Source organism: Macrobrachium nipponense, chromosome 35 (assembly GCF_015104395.2).
Source record: "Macrobrachium nipponense isolate FS-2020 chromosome 35, ASM1510439v2, whole genome shotgun sequence".
NCBI lineage: Eukaryota > Metazoa > Arthropoda > Malacostraca > Decapoda > Palaemonidae > Macrobrachium > Macrobrachium nipponense.
In genome coordinates, this window is record NC_061096.1 from 38,157,228 (window position 1) to 38,177,738 (window position 20,511).

Genomic DNA, 20,511 nt, shown 5'->3' on the forward strand with positions numbered 1-20,511 from the left:
TTTCTAACTGCTCTGGCGACGGCGAGAGAGTTAGTGAGATCCAGGCTATAATGCAAGCATGTTGGGTTTAAGAACTCTGATGCTGTTTGTTCTTTAAGCCCTTTGTTCTTAGCAAGAACGAAAACCCGTCCAACCCTTGGCCCAAGACATTTGAAATCAAGGGTTTGACAGAGATCGTGGTAATGAGCCAGAGAGAGTCCTGTGCCCTGTCAGGGCTTCTCAAATTCTATCTAGACAGAACGAAGACTGTAGAGGACCTTCGGGCAACTTGTGGTGCTCGGTTAAGAAGCCGATCTTCCCATGTCAAAGAACGCGCTTTCTTTCTTCTTGAGAGACACCATTAAGGAAGCTCATTCCACATGTAGTGATAGTGACATGAAACTGTTAAAAGTGAATGCCCACGAGGTGAGGGCTATTTCGACCTCGATAGCCTTTCACAGGAAATATGGCACTCCAGTGACATTTTTTGAGTGCCACATATTGGCGGAGCAAACTCGGTGTTCGCTTCACACTACCTGCGGGAGGTGAAAGCGACATACGAACATTGCTCGTCGCTTGGACCATACGTCGCTGCAGACACTGTTTTTGGGGACATGAGGTAGCACTCATCCTTTCCTTTAATGGTTAGGTGAGCTTTTAATAAGTGTGTTTTTGGTTGTGGGGTTGATCGCCCGAGGCGGATCTCCCTTCTTTAGTCTAGTTTAGTGGTATACCTTTGGTAGGACTAGGCCAGTGGTTTTTTTTTACTTCATTGCCCCTCATTGTATGGTCAATGGTCTAGTCACATCGTGGTCACGCCCCCGTTTGACAGATCATTCCTGAGTGCACCAGCTATATAGGTCTCTACCTCGCTGGCAACTCTAATAGCACAAGCAGACTTACGCGGCAGTAACCACGAAGTCAGCTATGCTAACAGGTAAGGAATCAAGATATCAGTTATCTGCATATATATGTTTCCTAAATCTTCTATTCTGTCTACTCCCACCACCAAAGGTGGGATTCACTAATATATATCTGACAGGTAAGTTTCATGAAACAAAATGATATTGTTAAGATACAATAAAAGTTTGTTCATACTTACCTGGCAGATATATATAATTAAGTACCCCACACCCCACCTCCCCTCAGGAGACAGTGGAAATAAAAAATTATGAATAGAAAATGGGAATGATTCCTGATACCCGCCTCCCAGCGGCTGGAATGGGTACTAACCACCTGACTCCCACTACGTGTGTCGTAAGTTTTTTAATTTCTGTCGGACTTCGGAAAATACAGCTATATATATATCTGCCAGGTAAGTATGAACAAACTTTATTGTATCTTAACAATATCATCTAATATACAAACCTGAGGTCCTTTTACACATAGCCCCACCTCATGCCACCCCTCACTCTGCAGTTTTTGCTTGGGCCAAAAGCAAAAGTGATTTGTTTACCTACCAGTCGCGCGCGCGCGCCTGTCGGACAAGCAGTTTAACTACCGAACCCCTTGTTCGAAAGCTTACGACCTATCCAGCTGCCGCTAGTACCTTCCTATTGTAAAAGGACCTCAGGTTTGTATAGTTAGGAAAATGCAATTTTGGACAAATTGTCATTTTATCCTTACTGCCATCACAACTGAAACTCCACAGTGCATATTTTATTATAATTATACACATTTTGGTCTTATCACTCCACATTGCACTTGAACCACATTGCTATTCCTGGTTCCTAAGCACTCACTCTGAAAACACAGTTACGAGCAACAGACGACAACACTCTTTATGAGATGAAAAGCTTTACGTATTCCCTTAATTGTTTACTTTACTCAATATATAGTTTAACTTTACTTCAAAATGTTTATTTAATTCATGTCTATTATCCCTTTTTTGCAACCAAATTAACCCCCCAAAATTAAAAACTCATCGCTGCCAATCTTGTAGAGCTTCACACATATGCCGATGCATTTACAAACTGTTTCCATGAATTTTACTGTCATAGTAATGCAGTAATAATAAAATTGCTGTAATGTATATATACTACAAATAAGATATGCTAATTTCACTTATTTCCCCGGTTTTGTGTAAGTCATATACCCAGTTTGGAGGATAAACACATACCAATTGACAACACTGACAAACAATTGAAGAGCGCAAAATGCTACAAAGAAGGCCGTAGTCCCCTTGAATAAGTACGAATAAGTGCTGGTAAGAGTTCGGGGTTACAATTGTTGTGATGAAAGTGGCCCAGCATCTATGGGTACAAGTGGTGTGCGGATTTAGCACAGGAAATGGGAAGTTTGTTGACACAAGCGACTCCGCAAACATCGAGATGGCGTCATCTTCTAAACTTTTTTAATCGTAAGTAAACATTTTGAAAGCGTTTTGGGGTTGTGGGCACTGCGTTGGCCACCCTTTTCATGACCCTCTGTTTAAATCTTAAAGTATGGCCTTAATTTCTAACTTTGGAAAAAATACTTACTTCGAAAGGAGAGTAGAGGTCATGAGCTCCTTCTCTCACCACCAACAACTCATGACCGATGACCATCTCTGGTGTCACGATGTGTTAAAGTACTTTTTCAGAGGGTGGCCAAAACCGCGGTAGTCGGTGAGTTGGCCAGTCCACTCGGTTGTTTGCCCTACATGGTTTTCAGCAGTGAAAAAATACTGAATTCATAGCTTTCAATAATAAGTAGCACAAAAAGCAAATAGGGTAAACAATCAACTGGACTGGCCAACTCACTGACTACTGCGTTTTTGGCCACCTCTGAAAAAGTACTTTAGCATATCCTGACACCACAGATGGTCATCAGTCATGAGTTGTTGGCGATAGCAGGAGTTCAAGACCTCTACTCTCTTTTCGAAGTAAGTATATTCTCCAAAGTTAGAAATTAAGGCCATCGGTCCTTTAACAATAGGAAGTAGCTAGCGGCAGCTGGAACGGTCGTAAGCTTCGAACAAGGGGAGAACGGTAGTTAACTGCTTGTCCGACAGTCGCGCGCCGCGCGACTGGGAGGTAAACAAATCACTTTTGCTTTTGGCCACGGGTGTGAAGGACGTGTTCGTCATCGCTCTCTGCCCGCTTCATCGTCGTATGCTTTGTTTATATGTGTTTTTCTACTAATGGTTTGTTTGACTTGAAATGAAACTGTAAGTACACTGTTTTCATTTTCATTACTTAATTATGAACCAACATGGAGCTATCGCCGTAGATGCGGCGATTTCCTCTCTTTTCATGAATTGAACCCTTGAATTATGTCTCGGTGCCGAGGGCGGGCGCGCTCGCGCCGAGTCATGTATTTTGGGCGAAAGTGTGTAATTGAAAAATGTAAGTACTCTTTTCATTATATTTTTGCCCTGTGCGTTTGTTGCCGAGAGCGTGATTGCGCTCGGCACGAGCCTTTTATTTTGTATGATAGAATGCAATGAAAGTGGATTCGCAATTGCAGTATTCTTTTCATTTTCATTTATTTATTTGCATAAATTTTAATTTGGATCAATTTTCGCTCTTACCCGGGAATTGATCCTTACGATTATTTTCTGTGAAAGTGAAATCGCAAGTGCAGTATTCTGTTTCATTTTCATATATATTTTATGATAACATCATATTATTATGGATCAAGTTTCCGCTCTTACCCGGGAATTGATCTTTTCCCCTTTAAGTTCTATGAAGTGAATCGCAAGGGCAGTATTCTGTTTCATTTTCATATTACTTTTCACTGCTGTGCGGGGTAGGGGAAAGCGAAGGTTTGCCAGGAAGTCGTCGGAAAGCTCTCCCGCGACTCCCTTGGTATCCGATTCTTCGTCTTCTTTTCTGCCCCCCGCTCAGCTTCCTCGTTGTATTTTGTATTTGGGGTCTTCCTTGTGTGTTTCGGGGTGGGTCATGTCTTCCCCCCGTGCGTGAGGGAACCCCTCTTACTAATCTATCTGTGCTACCGCAGTGCTCATCCGTGGAGAACGACCTTGGACAGGTATGGACCACCGCGGTGGCCAGGGCGTGGCCTAGCATCCACTGGGCTGCTGCAGCGTCTAGCGAGGTCTGGGGCGGTCTCCACTACTACCTACACGGCCGCTTATGCTGCTTCCCCCCCCGCCTGGTCTACACTCCCCATGCTGTGTCGGTGATGCCGTCTGCTGCTACTGGGGCTGCCGCCGTGCCGAGGGGGGGTTGCCGCCGCCGCCTGTTTTCTTCGTGTGCCTGCCCCAGACTTCCGCTGTTCCAGCAGCTCACCCCTGGACCGGCCGCCAGTACCCCAGGTTCCCGCTGGCTGCCGATGATTCTACGAGGCGATCGCTGGCCTGCCGTACCTGCTGCTGATGTGATTCCCGCGCTGCTGGCTTGGCTGTCCCTTCTGGGTCTACCGCTGCCGCTGTTCTGCCGCTCCTGAGCTGGTTGCTGTTCCTGTCGCTCCTGGTTCCTGAGCCTGTCCATGCTGGTCCTGCCCACGGTGTGTCTTCCCCAGTCCCAGGTCCTTCCGGACAGGTGCAGTCGGGCCGTGTTGCTTCGGCAATAGCCCCGGCTCCGGCCTGGATGGAGGACCTGACGACTGTCCTGCGTGAGCTGACGAAGAAGAGGAAGGTGTCATCTTCGTCTTCATCGTCTGCTGCTGCCTCTTCCCCTTCGACTTCTAAGGCCCATAAGCCGAAGAAGAAGAAGGCTGCCTCCCCTCCTAAGAGTAAGTCCTCCTTCGGGAATTCTAAAGGGCCCGTCCACCTGGTGGGACGGGGGGGGTCCCTTCTGCTGGTTCCTCCTGCTCCTTCGGGAGCGGGGCCCGTCTCCCCTTGCCGTAAGGAAGAGATAGACGGGGACCAGAGGAGTATCGGTTAGCTCTGGTACTTCCTCGCCTGGTGCTAGCGGCGATGCCGCTACGCCAGGTTCCGGCTCGGTCTCATCGTTTCGCGGGAGATCCCGAGTGTACGCTCTCCCTCGGGAGACCGTGCAGCCAAAGTTTCGGCGCCAGAGTTCGCCTCGGCGCCAAGAACCGCGGCACGGAGCATAAGGCTGGTGAGAGCCGCTCAGGTGACTCTCGCCAGGCCAGCGGGGGGAAGACTCCTTGGCGGGAAACTTCTAAGGGCTCGTTCCACGCCGTGGGACGGGGGGGTTCTTCTGCCGGTCCTCCTGCTCTTTCGGGAACAGGGTCCGTCTCCTCTTCACAGGAAGAAGAAGACGGGACCAGAGGCGTACCGACTACCACCGGTACTTCCTCGCCTGGTGTTTGCGGCGCTGCCGCTACGCCAGGTTCCGGCTCGGTCTCTCGTTCGCGAGAAATTCCGAGTATACGATCTCCCGCGGGAGAGCGTATAGCCAAAATTTTGGCGCCAGAGTTCGCTCGGCGCCAGGACCGCGGCACGGAGCAGAAGCTGGTGAGAGCCGCTCATGTGACTCTCGCTAGGCCAGCGGCTGCTCTTCCAGCGACCAGCTGGTAACCCTGGTAGACGTGACGGTCTCTGACCAGCCACGGGCTGAGGCTGGGAGTAGGTCCCCCCGACCATCGGTACCAGCCTTGCTCGGTAAACCAGCGGTTTGACGCGCCTTGAGGACGCTCACCGGTCTCACCGTGAAAACGAGCTCTGCAAGTCACCTGATCGCCGCTCCCACAGGGACCGTGCGGATAGGGTGACCAGCAGCAGCTCGTCTGACGCACGGGACCGGGGTTGACGTGCTCAGTCGAGCCGCTCGCCACAGGTGAGCAGCACGACCAGGCCTGCAGATCGATCCCCACCGCGGGTTGGTGATCGGCTGCAGCCCCCCACGTACGCTGGTCCTGCCAGCGAGCGGGGGGGGAGCGTCAGGTCTGTCTCTCCAATACCTTCAACTTCCTCGGGGTAACGCGCGGAAGAGCGAGGTAGCTAGGAGTGATTGTGAGAGGTGCGCCGCTCACAAGACGCCGCACGCGCATGTATGTCTTAGGACCAGCAGGACGTACGCGCAAGTGAATGGAGGCGACCGTGACAGGGGGGGGGGGGGTAGCGTCAGGTCTGTCTCTCCGATACCTTCAACTTCCTCGGCATACGCCAGGAAGAGCGAGGTATATAGGAGTGATCATGAGAGATGCGCCGCTCACGATCCCCTCACGATGCCGCACATGCCAGGTATGGTCTTAGGACCAGCCAGGACGTACGCGCAAGTGATTGGAGGCAACCGTCAGGGATCTGTTGCTGGTCCTTCTTCTGAAGGAGGAGGGTCTTGGGAGCTGCTCTTGTTGGAGGGACTGGACGGTCCTACTCCTCAAGACGCTGTAATTCCGAGATTCAGAGTAACTTTGCCCAGGTTATTGCACTGATTCGTCAGCACAACGACCTGGGGAAAGGATCGCCGCTCCACGGCTCAAGTCGTTCTCGAGCCCGAGTAGGGAACCAGACTGACTGTGGGCTTGCCGCGATAAGAGCTTCTCGACTCGGTTCTGAACCAGGAGAGCCTCTCGTCTCCGGACGAGAAGGCTCGCTCAGGTCTAGCCGGTCGGGCAAGCTACTTCCCCTCCTCTGCCGCGACAGCGGCGCTTTTTTTGAGTATTGCAGCTCTTTCTCTCCCCCCCCCTTCCGTCCTCCTGAGAGGTTTCGATCTCGACGAGGACTGGAATGAGTCAGAGGACGGTTTTGGCTCTCCTGTCATGTTCGATCAGCCCCACCCAGACGAAGTTCACAGTGGTGGCAGATGCTTACCTACAGCACGAGTTCGTGACCCTCCTCGGGGGGAGGGGGGTGGGAGGAAGGCCATCGCCGCAAGGCGATGGCTGCTCCTACTCTTCTCCAACTGCTAGTTCCATTGGGAAGGCGAGCCGAGCCATCCAATTCCAATCTCCCCATTCCCTCTTTCCTTACGGCTACGAGGGAAATGGGAGGGATCCTACAGAGATTTCTCTGTAGGATCCCACGTTGGGGACTGCGCTACCGGGGGACCTTCGGGTCCTACCTGACGTAAGTCCCGGTCGTTGAGGAGGGATCCTGCCCCATTCTCGATTTCTACGGGAATCGAGAGGACCACCAGCCGATATCGTTTGACGAATTCGGTGGGGGTTTCGCAGAGTGCTTAGAATTCTACGGAATTTCTAGCGCATTCAGAGTGTTCGAGTTTTTTACGATCTCCAAACACTTAGGCGAGACCACGGTCCAAAGTGAGCGAGACGAGAATCCCGATATGTAATTGTTACACGATAATCGGGAACCTCGCTATGCTCGAATCCCTGGAATTTTCTAGCATTGGAAGAAGACTGCTGCTGAAAGAAGACTCTCACAGTAGGCGACCAACCTGGAATAGAGAAGAACGGACGGGAACATCCAGTTTGGCTTGAACTATCGTCTTAGTTATTCTGTTCACCATTGAAGCTTTCCTTCGAGGAAGACTTCTCCTTCACTCTCTTTGATAGAGATCGAAGGTGGTCGATCTCCAATCCTTATTTTGTTTTCTTGAAGGAAGAATTTAGGATGGAGATCGTTGTTCAGAATCCTACAAATATACTACGTATATTACCTCGCGACATGATTCTGCTAAGCAGTTGAATTGTCGAGGGTAGGCGCATATCCTAGTACTCCTACGGATTGCGACTTAGACGAGGAGTATTCTAATTGAACTGCAACTCGGGGTTGCCTGCAACCTCCCAGGAGTTTCCAGTTTTCAATTTTTTATATTACTTAGGTTTTGTCACGACAACACCATTTCAGCTTTTGTATTTACGAAATTCGTTTCGCCCAAATATAATTGCTCGAGCATATCTTTTATGCTCGGTGGTTTCTAGCCCGAACGCATTCCTTCGTGGAAGGATTACAGGCTTGGCAACTCAGGATGACGATTCAGCGACAGCTACTGCGTATTGAATTGCCCGAGGCATTTCAGTACCAGTTGCCGCCTGGAGATGCACGCTTGGTTATGTCTTTCTCCCCGGCTTTGATTGAAACACCACCCTATCTCGCCCAACAATCACGGACTTAAGTCTCTATTAACGGGGATTCTCGCATACATGAATGACCATCTACTGCTGTGACGCTCGAATTCATCGCCTTCAGTATTGCGAGAATTTACAACAGAGATATCTCTTCGACTTTCATCTTTCTGTTTACCGCACGGTAACAGAATTCTGTAATAGTCTCTTGCTGCATCACACTGCGATAATGCGAATGATTTTTGCGGAATCTGAGTTTGTCCTCAAATATCTCTTATTCGTAGGTGTGCAATTATTCATTGTTCACACCCCGGATTAGCAGATGTATTGAAAGACATCGCCTACCCCCACACCTGCCAGCTCTACTTCCAAACGTTCAGCCCATGAGAAGCAGTTCTTCAGGCGGCTCTCCCCTGTGTTTCATTACTGAAGAACGCCCCGCTTTCATTGCAACTACGACTTCTCACCGGACAGCAATGAAATAGCGGTTAGCGTTTTCAGTCATTTGTAAGCACAGGTTATGAATCTTGAGAATCCTTCTCTCGATTCATCTGTGAAGACGTAGGTTGCATTCAATGTCTACCTTCGTCTTCAACGGCACATAGTGTTGTTTTCTCCTTAGCTAAGATTCAACAACTATGAGAATGTCTTGCCTTCAGGGACCTCGGTCTCTAGAAGGCAATTGACTTTCGCCTGTTGGGCACATGCCTTAAGAGAATAATCACCTCACCGTCCGGCATAGGTGACAAACAAATACACTATTTGTTTTGGTCTCTTTCTAGGCATAACCCTTTAAAGGGCGAAAGTCACGTGACTTACTCGGATGCTTGAACAACTTGCCTCCTACCGAACGCAGTCAGTCGGCAGCTGTCCAGCGCCCGAGTCAGTTACGAACTAACTGCTCTTTGACTTAGTTCGGTTGTTACAGAGCAATCAGTACTTCGTCTTAATAGCTTGTCACAGTACCCATACCATCGACACCCACCATGGAGTGTCGGTGTCTTATCACTACCAAAGAACTCGCTGGGCATGGGGATAGGAGGATGCGAGACTCTTCGTTGCAGACGGACAGACCAGTATGGGTACTGGACATCACCAAAGTCGGAGAAGAGGGATAGGTCCATGCGACTATTCCCTTCTTTTCCTCTGAGGAAACTGCATGACTTCTCCTGCGAAGTCAAGCATCCAGGGGATGGGGATCCGTGACGCTCGATTTCGTACCGAACTTCGTAGCGAAGACTCAGAACCTTCGGTCCCTGACGATCGGTTTCGAGTCGTTCACAATCCCCTCCCTAATGGACTTCAACCGCCTTCGATGCGAAGGAGATGCTGCTTTGTCCGCAAGAACTTCTCCGTGGCGCAGGTATTGAAGGCAGGGGTCTGGTCCAACCAGACCACATGCACCTCCTTCTACCTTCGGGATATTGCCCACAGGTCCTTGGATCTTTTTCCTTTGGACCCGTGGTGGCTGCTCACACGTTGTGTAGCGAACCCACCCCAGACCCTCGCAGGCTGAACAGCATAGAGTCCGTGGGTGTGACCGTAAGAAAGGATGAGTGAATGAGAGTGTGACTGGCTCCTCTTCCCATCTTTTTCTTCCCCTCTACCTGTGGTAGAGGGACATGGTCGTCACCCCTGCTGGGATAAGGACAAGATGCAGGTGAGCTACTCAACAGAGCCCCATCCTATCCCTTTCAATAGGGATAGGAGCGGTATATCCACCACTTCCTCCACAAAAGGGGGAGGAAGTGGATGCCAGCTTGAGACAACCCATAATTTTATGATTGTCCTCTTGCAAACAGGAACAAGTTCTTGCTTGCTGGTACGAAGAGATACGCTTGCCTCTTTCTTAGTACTTGGCCCAGAGGCCTGACCATTGATCCTGCGTGCACACCCCGATCAACCTCGGACAGAGGGCTTGGATCCCTCCCTCGCTCTTACGACCAGGGAGGCATTCCAGGGATGGACGAACACCAGTCTGTTTCATCAAAAGACTCAGATTCCTCCCACCAAGAAGTGAGTACTTCCTATTGTTAAAGGACCGATGGTTTGTATTACGTATTTGGAACAAATGACCAATTTGTCGAAAATTGCATTTTTCCTAACTATACAAACCTGAGGTCCTTTACATATAGTCCCTCCTCATGCACCCCTCACTCTGCGTATTTTGCATGGGCCAAAAGCAAAAGTGATTTGGTTTACCTCGCGACTGTCGGACAAGCAGTTAACTACCGTTCTCCCCTTGTTCGAAGCTTACGACCGTTCCAGCTGCCACTAGCTACTTCCTATTGTTAAAGGACCTCAGGTTTGTATAGTTAGGAAAAATGCAATTTTCGACAAATTGTCATATTGACACCATCTCGATGTTTGCGGAGTCGCTTGTGTCAACAAACTTCCCATTTCCTGTGCTAAATCTGCACACCACTTGTACCCATGGATGCTGGGACACTTTCATCACAACAATCGTAAACACGACTTCCACTTATCCAAGGGATAAGTAGCGCTCTTCAATTGTTTATCAGTGTTGTCAATTGGTATGTGTTTACCCTCCAAACTGGGTATAAGACTTACACAAAACCGGGGAAATAAGTGAAATTAGCGTATCTATTTGTAGTACTATATATATATATTACATCAATTTTATCATTACTGCATTACTATGACAACTAGAATTCATGGAAACAGTTCGTAAATGCATCGGCGTAATGTGGTGAAGCTCGCCACTAGATTGGCAATGATGAGTTCATTTTTTCGCGCGTCGTCTGCTCGTAAGTACATCAGAAATATTTGTAATTTTTCGGGGTTAATTTGGTTGCAAAAAAGGGATAATAGACATGAATTAAATAAACATTTTGAAGTAACAAAGTAAAGTTAAACTAAATAATGAGTAAAGTAAACAATTAAGGGAATAAAGCTTTGCACCTCATACATCGCTTACTCATGTGCTGCCCGTAACTGTGTTTGTGGAGTGAGCACTTAGGAACCAGGAACAGCTACATAGTTCAAGTGCAATTTGGAGTGAATTAAGACCAAAATGTGTATAATAACAATCAAATAAGCACTGTGGAGTTCCAGTTGTGATGGCAGTAAGGATAAAACCACCAATTACAAGGTAAAAATGAATTTCAGTTCAAACCATGACCCCGGGAATAAAAAGTTTCATACTTTCATTAATATTGGCAACAAAATGTTGTTTTATTGTGCTGATTACAACTGCAATCTTGAGTAAGATCAATAAACGTTACATATAGTATACGCTAACATTGTTCAATTTGATTTGCTGGGAAGCTGGGAAAAGATGGTGGATGTCTGGTGGGTTAGAACAGCCAGTCACGCGACTGCCTCCATATTGGATTTCAAAACTGCCTTGAAAACATATTTGTTCCGATACGCAATACAAACCATTGGTCCTTTAACAATAGGAATGTAACTTGCGGCAGCTGGAACCAGTCGTAAGCTTCGAACAAGGAAGTTCGGTAGTTAACTGCTTGTCCAACAGTCAGCGCACCGTGTGACTGGGAGGTGAAGATTCACTTTGCTTTCGGCCGCGCTGGGTGACAGAAGTGTTCTCCACTTCTCTCTGCCCGCCTTTCGTCATATGCTTTGTTTCTTCAATCTTGGTTTGCTATTATTGAGTGATTGTGTGAAATACTGTAAGTACTTGTGCTTTTGTATTTTATTAACATTACTATGGATCTCGTGAGCTGGAGAGTTCCCCACGCCCCCCCATCAGCCGCTGGACTTGCCCTGGTGTGGAGGGCCGTAAGTTTGGGGCCTTCCGCTCCTTCTTGGAGGTTGATCCTCATGAATTGTGCTCGGTGTCGGGGGCACGAATGCTCTCGCGCCGAGCCCTGTGATATTTGTGTTTTGTGGTCGGAGGAGCAGTGGTCGCGCTTTGAGGGGAGGAGGAAGCGACGTAAGCCTGCCAGGGAGTCATCGGAAAGTTCTCCGGCTACTCCCCTGGTCACCAGAAAACGTCATCTTCTTTCGAGGACCTCCAGCTCAGCTCCCCCGCACGTCTGTAGGCTCCTTCCCCGGGTGGGGGTTTCTCGCTCCTTCTCTTCGCCCGATCAGTCGAGCGTGGAGGAGGGGGCGAGGCACCCCGACATCCAATTGTACTCGGGGTCTTCCGTTTGCTCGGGGTGGGACTTGTCCCCCCCCTCCGGGCTCTGCTCCGGTTACACATGGTCCGGTAACCACCACCACCACTGTATCGACCCCAGGGTATGCCGCCCCTCCTCACCTGGTTTATATGCAGCATATTACAACGGTGACCCCTTCAGCTGCAGTGCAGGAGGGTCGTAACACCGCCGCCCGGGTTCGCCGCTCTCGCCTCAGCCCCTGACTTCCAGTCCCCCAAGAGCTCGCCCCTGGACCTGCCACCAGTACCCAGGAGTTCGCTGGCCACTGGCCGGCCTCCTGCTGTACCTGCCGTGCCTGCCGTGCCTGCCATACCTGATGTACCTGCCGTACCTGGACCAGCCCCTGCTGACGTCGTTCCATGCCTGTGGTGTTTGCTGCTCCAGTCGCAGGTCCTTTCGGACAGGTGCAGCCGGGCCGTGTTGCTTCGGCAATTGCCCCGGCTCCGTCCTGGATAGAGGACCTGACGGCTGTCCTGAGGAAGCTGACGAAGAAGAAGAGGAAGAGGAGGAAGGTGTCGTCGGCATCATCTTCATTGTCTTCTTCGTCGTCGTCTGTTTCCGCCTCTTCCCCTTCGGCTTCCAAGGCTTCACAGCCGAGGAAGAAGAAGGCTGTCTCCTCCCCCCCTAAGAAGTCTCCTTCGGGAACTTCTAAGGGCCTGTCTCACTCCGGTGGGACGGTGGGGTCTTCTCCTTCCGCAAGGAAGAAGAAGACGGGGACCAGAGGGGTACCGGCTAACACTGGTACCTTCTCACTTGGTGCTAGGGGCTCTGCCGCTGCATCAGGTTCCGTCTCGGCCTCTCGTTTGCGAGAGTTACCGAGCAGCCCCCCGAGCACAACGGTTCTGCTGGTGAGCGAGGGGGGAGCGTCAGGTCTTCCTCTCCGATCCCTCGGGCTACGCCGGGAAGAGCAAGGTGATCCGGAGTGCTCCTCACGGTCCCTCCACGACGCCTTACGAGCCTGGCATGGTCTTAGGACCGACCAGGTCATACGCGCAAGTGGTGGGAGGGGACCGGGAGGGGTCTGTTGCAGTTCCTCCTTTGGAAGGAGGAGGGTCTCAGGAGGCGCTCTTGTTGGAGGGACTTGATGGTCCTACTCCACAAGACGCAGTCACTCCTGAGATCCAGAGGTCGTTTGGCAGGAGGTTTATTGTGCTGATTCATCAGCACAACGACCTCTGGGAAGGATCGCCGCTCCCACCTTCCGAGCCTACCTCCAGGCTCGAGTCGTTCTGGGGTCCTAAGAAGGAACCCAAGACGACGGTGGGTCTGCCGCGATCGGCTCTGGCTGACTGGGTGCTGGGCCAGGTGGACTCTCTCGTCTCCGGATAGGAGGGTTCGCTACGGTCTGCCAGGTCTCAAGCTACTTCCCCCGCCTATACTGCGACAGAGAGATTCATGTGCCATCGGAGGACCCTCTGCCGCCCAAACAGGTTAACCCGGAGCTAGCTAGGCTAACTCCGGGGGTGTCTCTGCAGCAGCTCCTGTCGGAGAACTTATGGTTCTCACAGCAAGAGGCACTCGCCTTGGAATCAACCGCCATGGCGGCATTCCAAGCAGTCTCCTGGTTAGACGGGGACCAGAGGGGTACCGGCTAACACCGGTACCCCCTCACCTGGTGCTAGGGGCTCTGCCGCTGCATCAGGTTCTGTCTCGGCCTCTCGTTCGCGAGAGGTACCGAGTGTGCGGTCGCCCGCAGGTGACCGTGCAGCCAAAGTCCAGGCTTCCAAGTTCGTTCGGCGGCAGGACCGAGGCACGGAGCGGAAGACAGGTGAGAGTCGCTCGGGTGACTCCCGCCAGGCCAGCGATAGCTCTCGTAGCGATACATGGGTTCCCAGGGTTGACGCGACGGTCTCAGAACGGCTGCGGGTTGAGACAAGGAAGAGGTCCCTTCGGTCGCCGGAACCGGCCCAGCGGCTGCGACGACGCCCCGAGGACAGGCCCCGCTCCCACCGAGACAGCGGACTCTGCAGGTCCCCTGACCGCCGCTCCATCGGGACCGGCCAGGTAGGGGGACCAGCAGCAGCTACTCTGACGCTCGGGACCGAGCCTTTTGTTCTCGGTCCAGCCCACGCGACCAGGCCTGCAGCTCAATCGCCACCGCGGGTTGGCGATCGCCTGCAGCCCCCTGAGCACACCGGTTCTGCCGGTGAGCGAGGGGGGAGCGTCAGGTCTTCCTCTCTGATCCCTTCAACTTCCTCGGGCTACGCCGGGAAGAGCGAGGTGATCCGGAGTGACTGGGTCCCACCACGACGCTCTACGAGCCTGGCATGGTCTTAGGACTGACCAGGTCGTATGCACAAGTGGCAGGAGGGGACCGGGAGTGGTCTGTTGCAGTTCCTCCTTTGGAAGGAGGAGGGTCTCGGGAGGCGCTCTTGTTGGAGGGACTTGTTGGTCCTACTCCACAAGACGCAGTCCACTCCCGAGGTCCAGAGGTCGTTTGCAGAGGTTATTGTGCTGATTCATCAGCACAACGACCTCTCGGAAGGATTGCCGCTCCCACCTTCGAGTCGTTCTGGGGTCCTAAGAAGGAACCCAAGACGATGGTGGGTCTGCCGTGATCGGCTCTGGCTGACTGGGTGCTGGGCCAGGTGGACTCTCTCGTCTCCGGACAGGAGGGTTAACTACGGTCTGCCAGGTCTCAAGCTACTTCCCCCACCTCTACTGCGACAGAGGAGATTCTACGTGCCATCGGAGAACCCTCTGCCGCCCAAACAGTTTAACCCAGAGCTAGCTAGGCTAACTCCGGGGGTGTCTCTGCAGCAGCTCCTGTCGGAGAACTTATGATTCTCACAGCAAGAGGCACTCGCCTTGGAATCAACCACCATGGTGGCATTCCAAGCAGTCTCCTGGTTAGACCTATGGCCCCTCACGGTGTCTAAGGTCGCGGCCACTTTGGGAAATATCACTCCTGAAGGTGACCCGGCTTTCGGGAGACTGTGCCAGTCTGGAGGTAGAGCCATCTCCTACCTACCCCACCAGACGGCAAACCTGTGGGCCAACCTGGTTCTTCGGCGTAGGGACGCAGTCCTCACCCGAGTGACCAGGGCGGCTGGGCGCGAGGCGGCTCTGGGTCTTCGCAACGGACCGCGGTGCGGAGTTCCATCCTCTCTCTTCCCCGTTAGAGCATGGGGTACACTGCGGAGGAGTGACCGAGGCGCACTGATGACAGTGACCGTCTAGTACACCAGGCAGTCTCGAAGGCATCTGGGCAGCCTCGAGCTACTGCGGCCAAGCCAAAGAGCTTGGTTAGCGTTTCCTCTGCGGCCAAGACAATCGCATCGTCGAAGACCAGGGGAAAGACTCTGCCTTCGACTTCTTCTAGAGCAACCGTAACCTGCCCTCCTCCCAGCCCTTCTTCTCATGAGGGGGAGCTGGGAAGAAGAAGCCGAAGAGAGGTGGGAAACGCTAGGGACGGCGTTCCCCCTCACCTGCTGCCGGAAGTGGGGGGGATGCCTGGCGAGCCATTGGGCAACATGGCAGCGCTATGGAGCGGAGACCTGGATAGTAGATACCCCTGGAGGGGTATCTACTACCTTCGAGTCTCGGCCACCCCTCACCTCCAACCCGGTCCACCTTCAGACCTATGTACCCGGAACATCCAAGGATGTAGCACTTCAGCAGGAAGTCCAAGCCATGCTGAGCAAAGGAGCTGTGGAGATCGTCAGGGATCGGTCACCAGGCTTCTACAGCTGTCTTTTCCTGGTGGAGAAGTTTTCGGGGGCTGGCGCCCGGTGATAGATCTCTCTCCCCTGAACCGATTCGTTCACCAGTCTCAGTTCATGATGGAGACGGCACACTCCGTGCTTGACTCCATCAGGGAGAACGACTTCATGCTTTCGGTGGACTTGAAGGACACGTATTTCCAGATACCCGTTCATCAATCCTCCAGGAAGTACCTCCGCTTCATCCTCGATGGGACAGTGTACCAATTCAGGGTACTTTGCTTCGGTCTCTCAACTCGTCAGGGATACATCTTTTGAGGTATCTCGACGACTGGTTAGTCCTGCCGAGCTCCCGCTCGCAGTTGCTATGAGACAGGGATCGACTCCTCGAGTTCTGCCGCAATCTGGGGATCGTGGGTGAACTTGGAGAAGTCAGATCTCGCCCAGCAGAGGATGAAAGTACCTGGGTATGCTGATTGATACGGTAGCAGGACGAGTCTTCCCCGCAGACTCGTGGATCAGCAGATTCAGGGAGGCAGACTACCAGTTCCTGTCTCGGCAGGAACAGCCAGCTCAGCAGTGGCAAGGCGTGATCGGCCACCTGTCGTCACTCGAGAAGTTAGTCCCTCACGGGCGTCTACACCTGCGGTCTCTCCAGTGGAGACTAAAGGAGAGATGGTCACAGAAAGAGACCCGCCGTACTTCCCCGTGTCCCTCACGGAGGAGGTGAGGCAGGACCTAGGCTGGTGGCTGGACGGCAGGAACCTCGTAAGAGGAGTGCCTCTCCGCACTCCCCCCCCGGAGATGTTGCTGTTTTCAGATGTGTCTACCGAGGGATGGGGTGCACACCTGGAGGAGTTGCTGGCTGCAGGAGTGTGGGATCATCACGACAAGCACCTTCACATCAACGTCCTGGAGCTCAAGGCAGCGCTCCTCGCTCTCCAAGAGTTCCAGGACCGTCTGATGGGACACTCGGTGGTGCTGATGTGCGACATCACCACAGTAGGGCATACGTCAACAAACAGGGGGGCCTAGTATCCCTCCAGTTGCACCAGTTGACGTTGCAGGTGCAGAGGTGGGCCATGGCTCACTCGATAGACCTGTCAGCCCGCTACATTCCAGGCAAGAGGAATGTAGTAGCAGACAAGCTCAGCCGTCGGGATCAGGTGATAGGGACCGAATGGTCCCTACACCCAGACGTGGCGGAAAGGCTCTTCAACCTGTGGGGGCGTCCAGTCGTAGATCTGTTCACCACCTGGCTGTGCCGGACCCATGGGCAGCTGCGGAGGATGCTCCTCAACACCCGTGGGACAACCTCTTCGTTTACGCCTTTCCCCCGTTCTGTCTGATTTGCAAGGTGATCAGCCGAGTGCTGGTCACCCTGATCTCCAGATGATCCTGGTGGCTCCCAAATGGCCCATTTGGTATCCGGACCTGCTGGCTCTTTCTTGCAGGAGCGCCGAGAGAGATTCCCCCTTGGCACAACCTTTTCATCCAGCCACACGAGGAACAGTACCACCAGTCAGACCAGTCCCTTCATCTTCACGGCTGGCTGTTATCCACCATCTCTTGCGAGCAAGAGGCTTTTCTCGCCGAGCAGCAACAGAGATAGCTGGGTAACATCAGGACAGTCCTCTGCAGCTGTGTACCAGGGAAAGTGGGCCGTCTTCCTCTGTTGGTTGTCGTAGACGGGGTGGGTCCTATCTCCTCTCAGAGTCACTCTTCAACAGGTAGTGGATTTTCTCGTTTTCCTTCGCCAAGAGAAGCTCCTCTCCGTCCCCACAGTCAAAGGATACAGGCCCGCCCTGGCCTTAGTCCTGAAACTGAGGGGAGTGGATATCTCGAACTCGTTCAAGATCTCCCTGCTAATTAGGAGCTTCGAGAGGTCTTGCCCACCCAGGGAACTCAGGCCCCCGGGGTGGGATGTGACTCTCGTCCTTAGAAGTCTGACTCGAAGTCCCTTCGAGCCACTCTGAGAGTCGTCAGGACAGGGATCTGACGGTGAACGAGAGTAGGGGAACTTCATGGCTTATCCGTCGATGTTCGAGCATACCAGGGGATGGGGATCTGTGACGTCGATTTCGTCCCAAACTTTGTAGCGAAGACTCAGAATCCTTCGGTCCCTGACGACCAATTCGAGTCATTCACGATCCTCTCCCTACTGGACTTCACCGACAACGATGCGGATGAGATGCTGCTTTGTCCTGTGAGGGCGCTACGGCGCTATCTGAAGAGAACTCGGCACCTCAGGCCTGAGTGTCAACGCCTCTTTGTTAGCACCGGGATGACCAAGAAGAAGTATCCAAGAACACTCTTTCTGCTGCGTGAGGAGATCAGGAGGGTGTACGAAGCTGATGGTAGCGACGACATCCGTACCCTTCGTCCGAGAGCCCACAAAGTCAGAGGCATTGGTCCTTCCCTTGCGTTCTGCAAGAACTTCTCTGTGGCGCAGGTCCTGAAGGCAGGGGTCTGGACCAACCAGACCACCTTCACCCTCCTCCTTCTACCTTCCGGATATAGCTCACAGATCCTTGGACACTTTTTCCTTGGGACCTGTGGTGGCTGCTCAACAAGTTGTGTAGCTTACCCAGCACCTGAGCGGACAGAACAGCATCGCATCCTTGTGTGAATGCATGAATGGATGAGTGAATGAGTGTGACTGGCTTCTCTTTCCCCATCTTTCTCCCCTTCTACCTGTGGGCAGAGGGACGCGGTCGTCACTACCCTGGAACAGGAGACCGATGCAGGTAAGCTACTCAACCGAGCTCCATCCTACCCTTTTCATTAGGGATAGGAGCGATTATCCACCACTTTACCCAACAAGGGGTGGGAAGTGGAAGCCAACAAGAGACAAACCCATGACTTCATATTGCCTCTTGCAATAGGAACAAGTTCTTGCTTACTAGTTTTAAGAGGTACGCTGGCCTCCCTCTTATTACTTGGGTCCAGAGGTCTGACCATTGATCCTGCGGTACATACCCAGATCATTGGGCAGAGGCCGGGGAGAGAACCAGGTTGGACAAATACCAGTCTGTTCATTGACTCAGATTCCACCCACCAAGAAGTGAGTCTTCCTATTGTTAAAGGACCGATGGTTTGTGTTGCATATCAGAACAAATAATAATTTGTCGAAAATTGTGTTTTTCCCAACTACTATACAAACCTGAGGTCCTTTACACATAGTCCTACCTCATGCCACCCCTCACTCTGTGTTTTCCTGGTCCTAAAGCAAAGTGAATCTTCACCTCCCAGTCGCTCAGTGCGCTGACTGTTGGACAAGCAGTTAACTACCGAACTCCCCTGTTCGAAGCTTACAAACTGGTTCCAACTGCCTGCAAGTTACATTCCTATTGTTCAAGGACCTCAGTTTTGTATAGTTAGGAAAAATATAATTTTCGACAATTTTTATTTTACGAAGAGCATCACATGCTTATTTTAGTTCGTATGGGCTTTCATATATCACATTATGTTGACGAAACTTCAATCTTTTGAATGGTATGCTTAAAGATGTAATTACAGGCAGTCCCCGGGTTACGACGGGTTCGGGTTACTACGTTCCAAGGTTAAGGCGGCTTCTCAGTTGTATTCATCAGACATTATTTCCAGGTTACGACGCATGTTCCGAGGGTTACGACACTTCAACACTCATCTGGCAGATGAAATATGACACCAAAAAATGCAAAATAATCAATATTTGAAGGTTTTTTTTTTGATGAAAATGCAATAAGATGCAGTTTACATAGTTTTCAATGCACCCAAAGCATTAAAAAGTAAGGTTTTATTAGGATTTTTTACTATTTTCTGGCTTACGACGATTTTCAGCTTACGACGCGTCTCAAGAACGGAACCCCTGTCGTAACCGGGGACTGCCTGTATATTTTAGTTTCACCAATTAATATCGAGTGAATAAGACGAGCCACCCACAATGACGATGGATCGTCTGCGGTTGTTTACCCTAAGTCATGAAAATAGGTATAGTAATGGATAGTTACAGATAGCTATGCATTCTAACCTAAAACCTAAACTTGGGTGGTGGTGGGTCGTTTAATGATTTAGTATTTTATTTTGTACTTTATTGTTTTTGGGAGGTGAATTAAATTTATATCCAGCCAGTGCAACAAATTTTATTTGTCTCATTCCTACCTTGTTATTAAATCATTCAGCCAAAGTTTATTTGGTTTTCATTGCAGTTCTTGTAACAGCATGAAAATGGCATTAATATTTAGAGCCTTTTGAAATGAACAGTGTTTTAATAATCTGCACCAATGAGGAGTTTGCATGTTTCCTGTGGGAAATATAGGGAAATATTGAATATCTTGCTATTTGGTATGCTCATAGTTAGTTGGTTGCTGAAAGGGAAGAAACCAGTCAACTGTAATATCTTCAAAACTAAAAAGTGCTAACAGAATGTTGAGTAGTATCACAGGCTATCAAATCTTTTATGGTTTGGCAGTTTATGATAAGGTTCTTGTTATTTAGTAAAGAGACATGCCATTTGGAAGTGTATGGTTGAGTGTAAACTTTCATTGCTATCCAAATACGTACTGTGAAAATATACACAAATTCTGTTTATGTCAAACAGAGATATGGGTACTATAATTTTATTCCTCTCAGGAAAGGCATCCACATCTGAAGAAATTCACTGGGGTCGCCAACAAGTTTTATCTCTAACTAAGTGCAGTTGAAAATTTTTTTTGAAGACTTTTACGATGGAACAAAGGAAAAAAAAACACAAATCCAATCAAGGGAAGTTAGGGTTTGCACAGCAAAATTGCACGAAAGAAGGTTCAACAGGTTTACGGGGGTTGAATGTGGACAAGAAGAAGTGGAGAAATTCTAAAGGTAAGATA

General features: G+C 50.9%; 1 protein-coding gene across 1 annotated transcript in view; it reads left to right on the forward strand.

Annotated features, from left to right (window-relative positions):
• LOC135208654 (uncharacterized) overlaps window positions 1-20,511 on the forward strand; it is a gene marked incomplete in the record, with an annotated part of 113,041 nt that overhangs the window by 26,996 nt on the left and 65,534 nt on the right. The window contains 1 exon segment of the mRNA XM_064241052.1: window positions 20,276-20,332. Coding sequence (XP_064097122.1) covers window positions 20,276-20,332 — 57 coding nt within the window.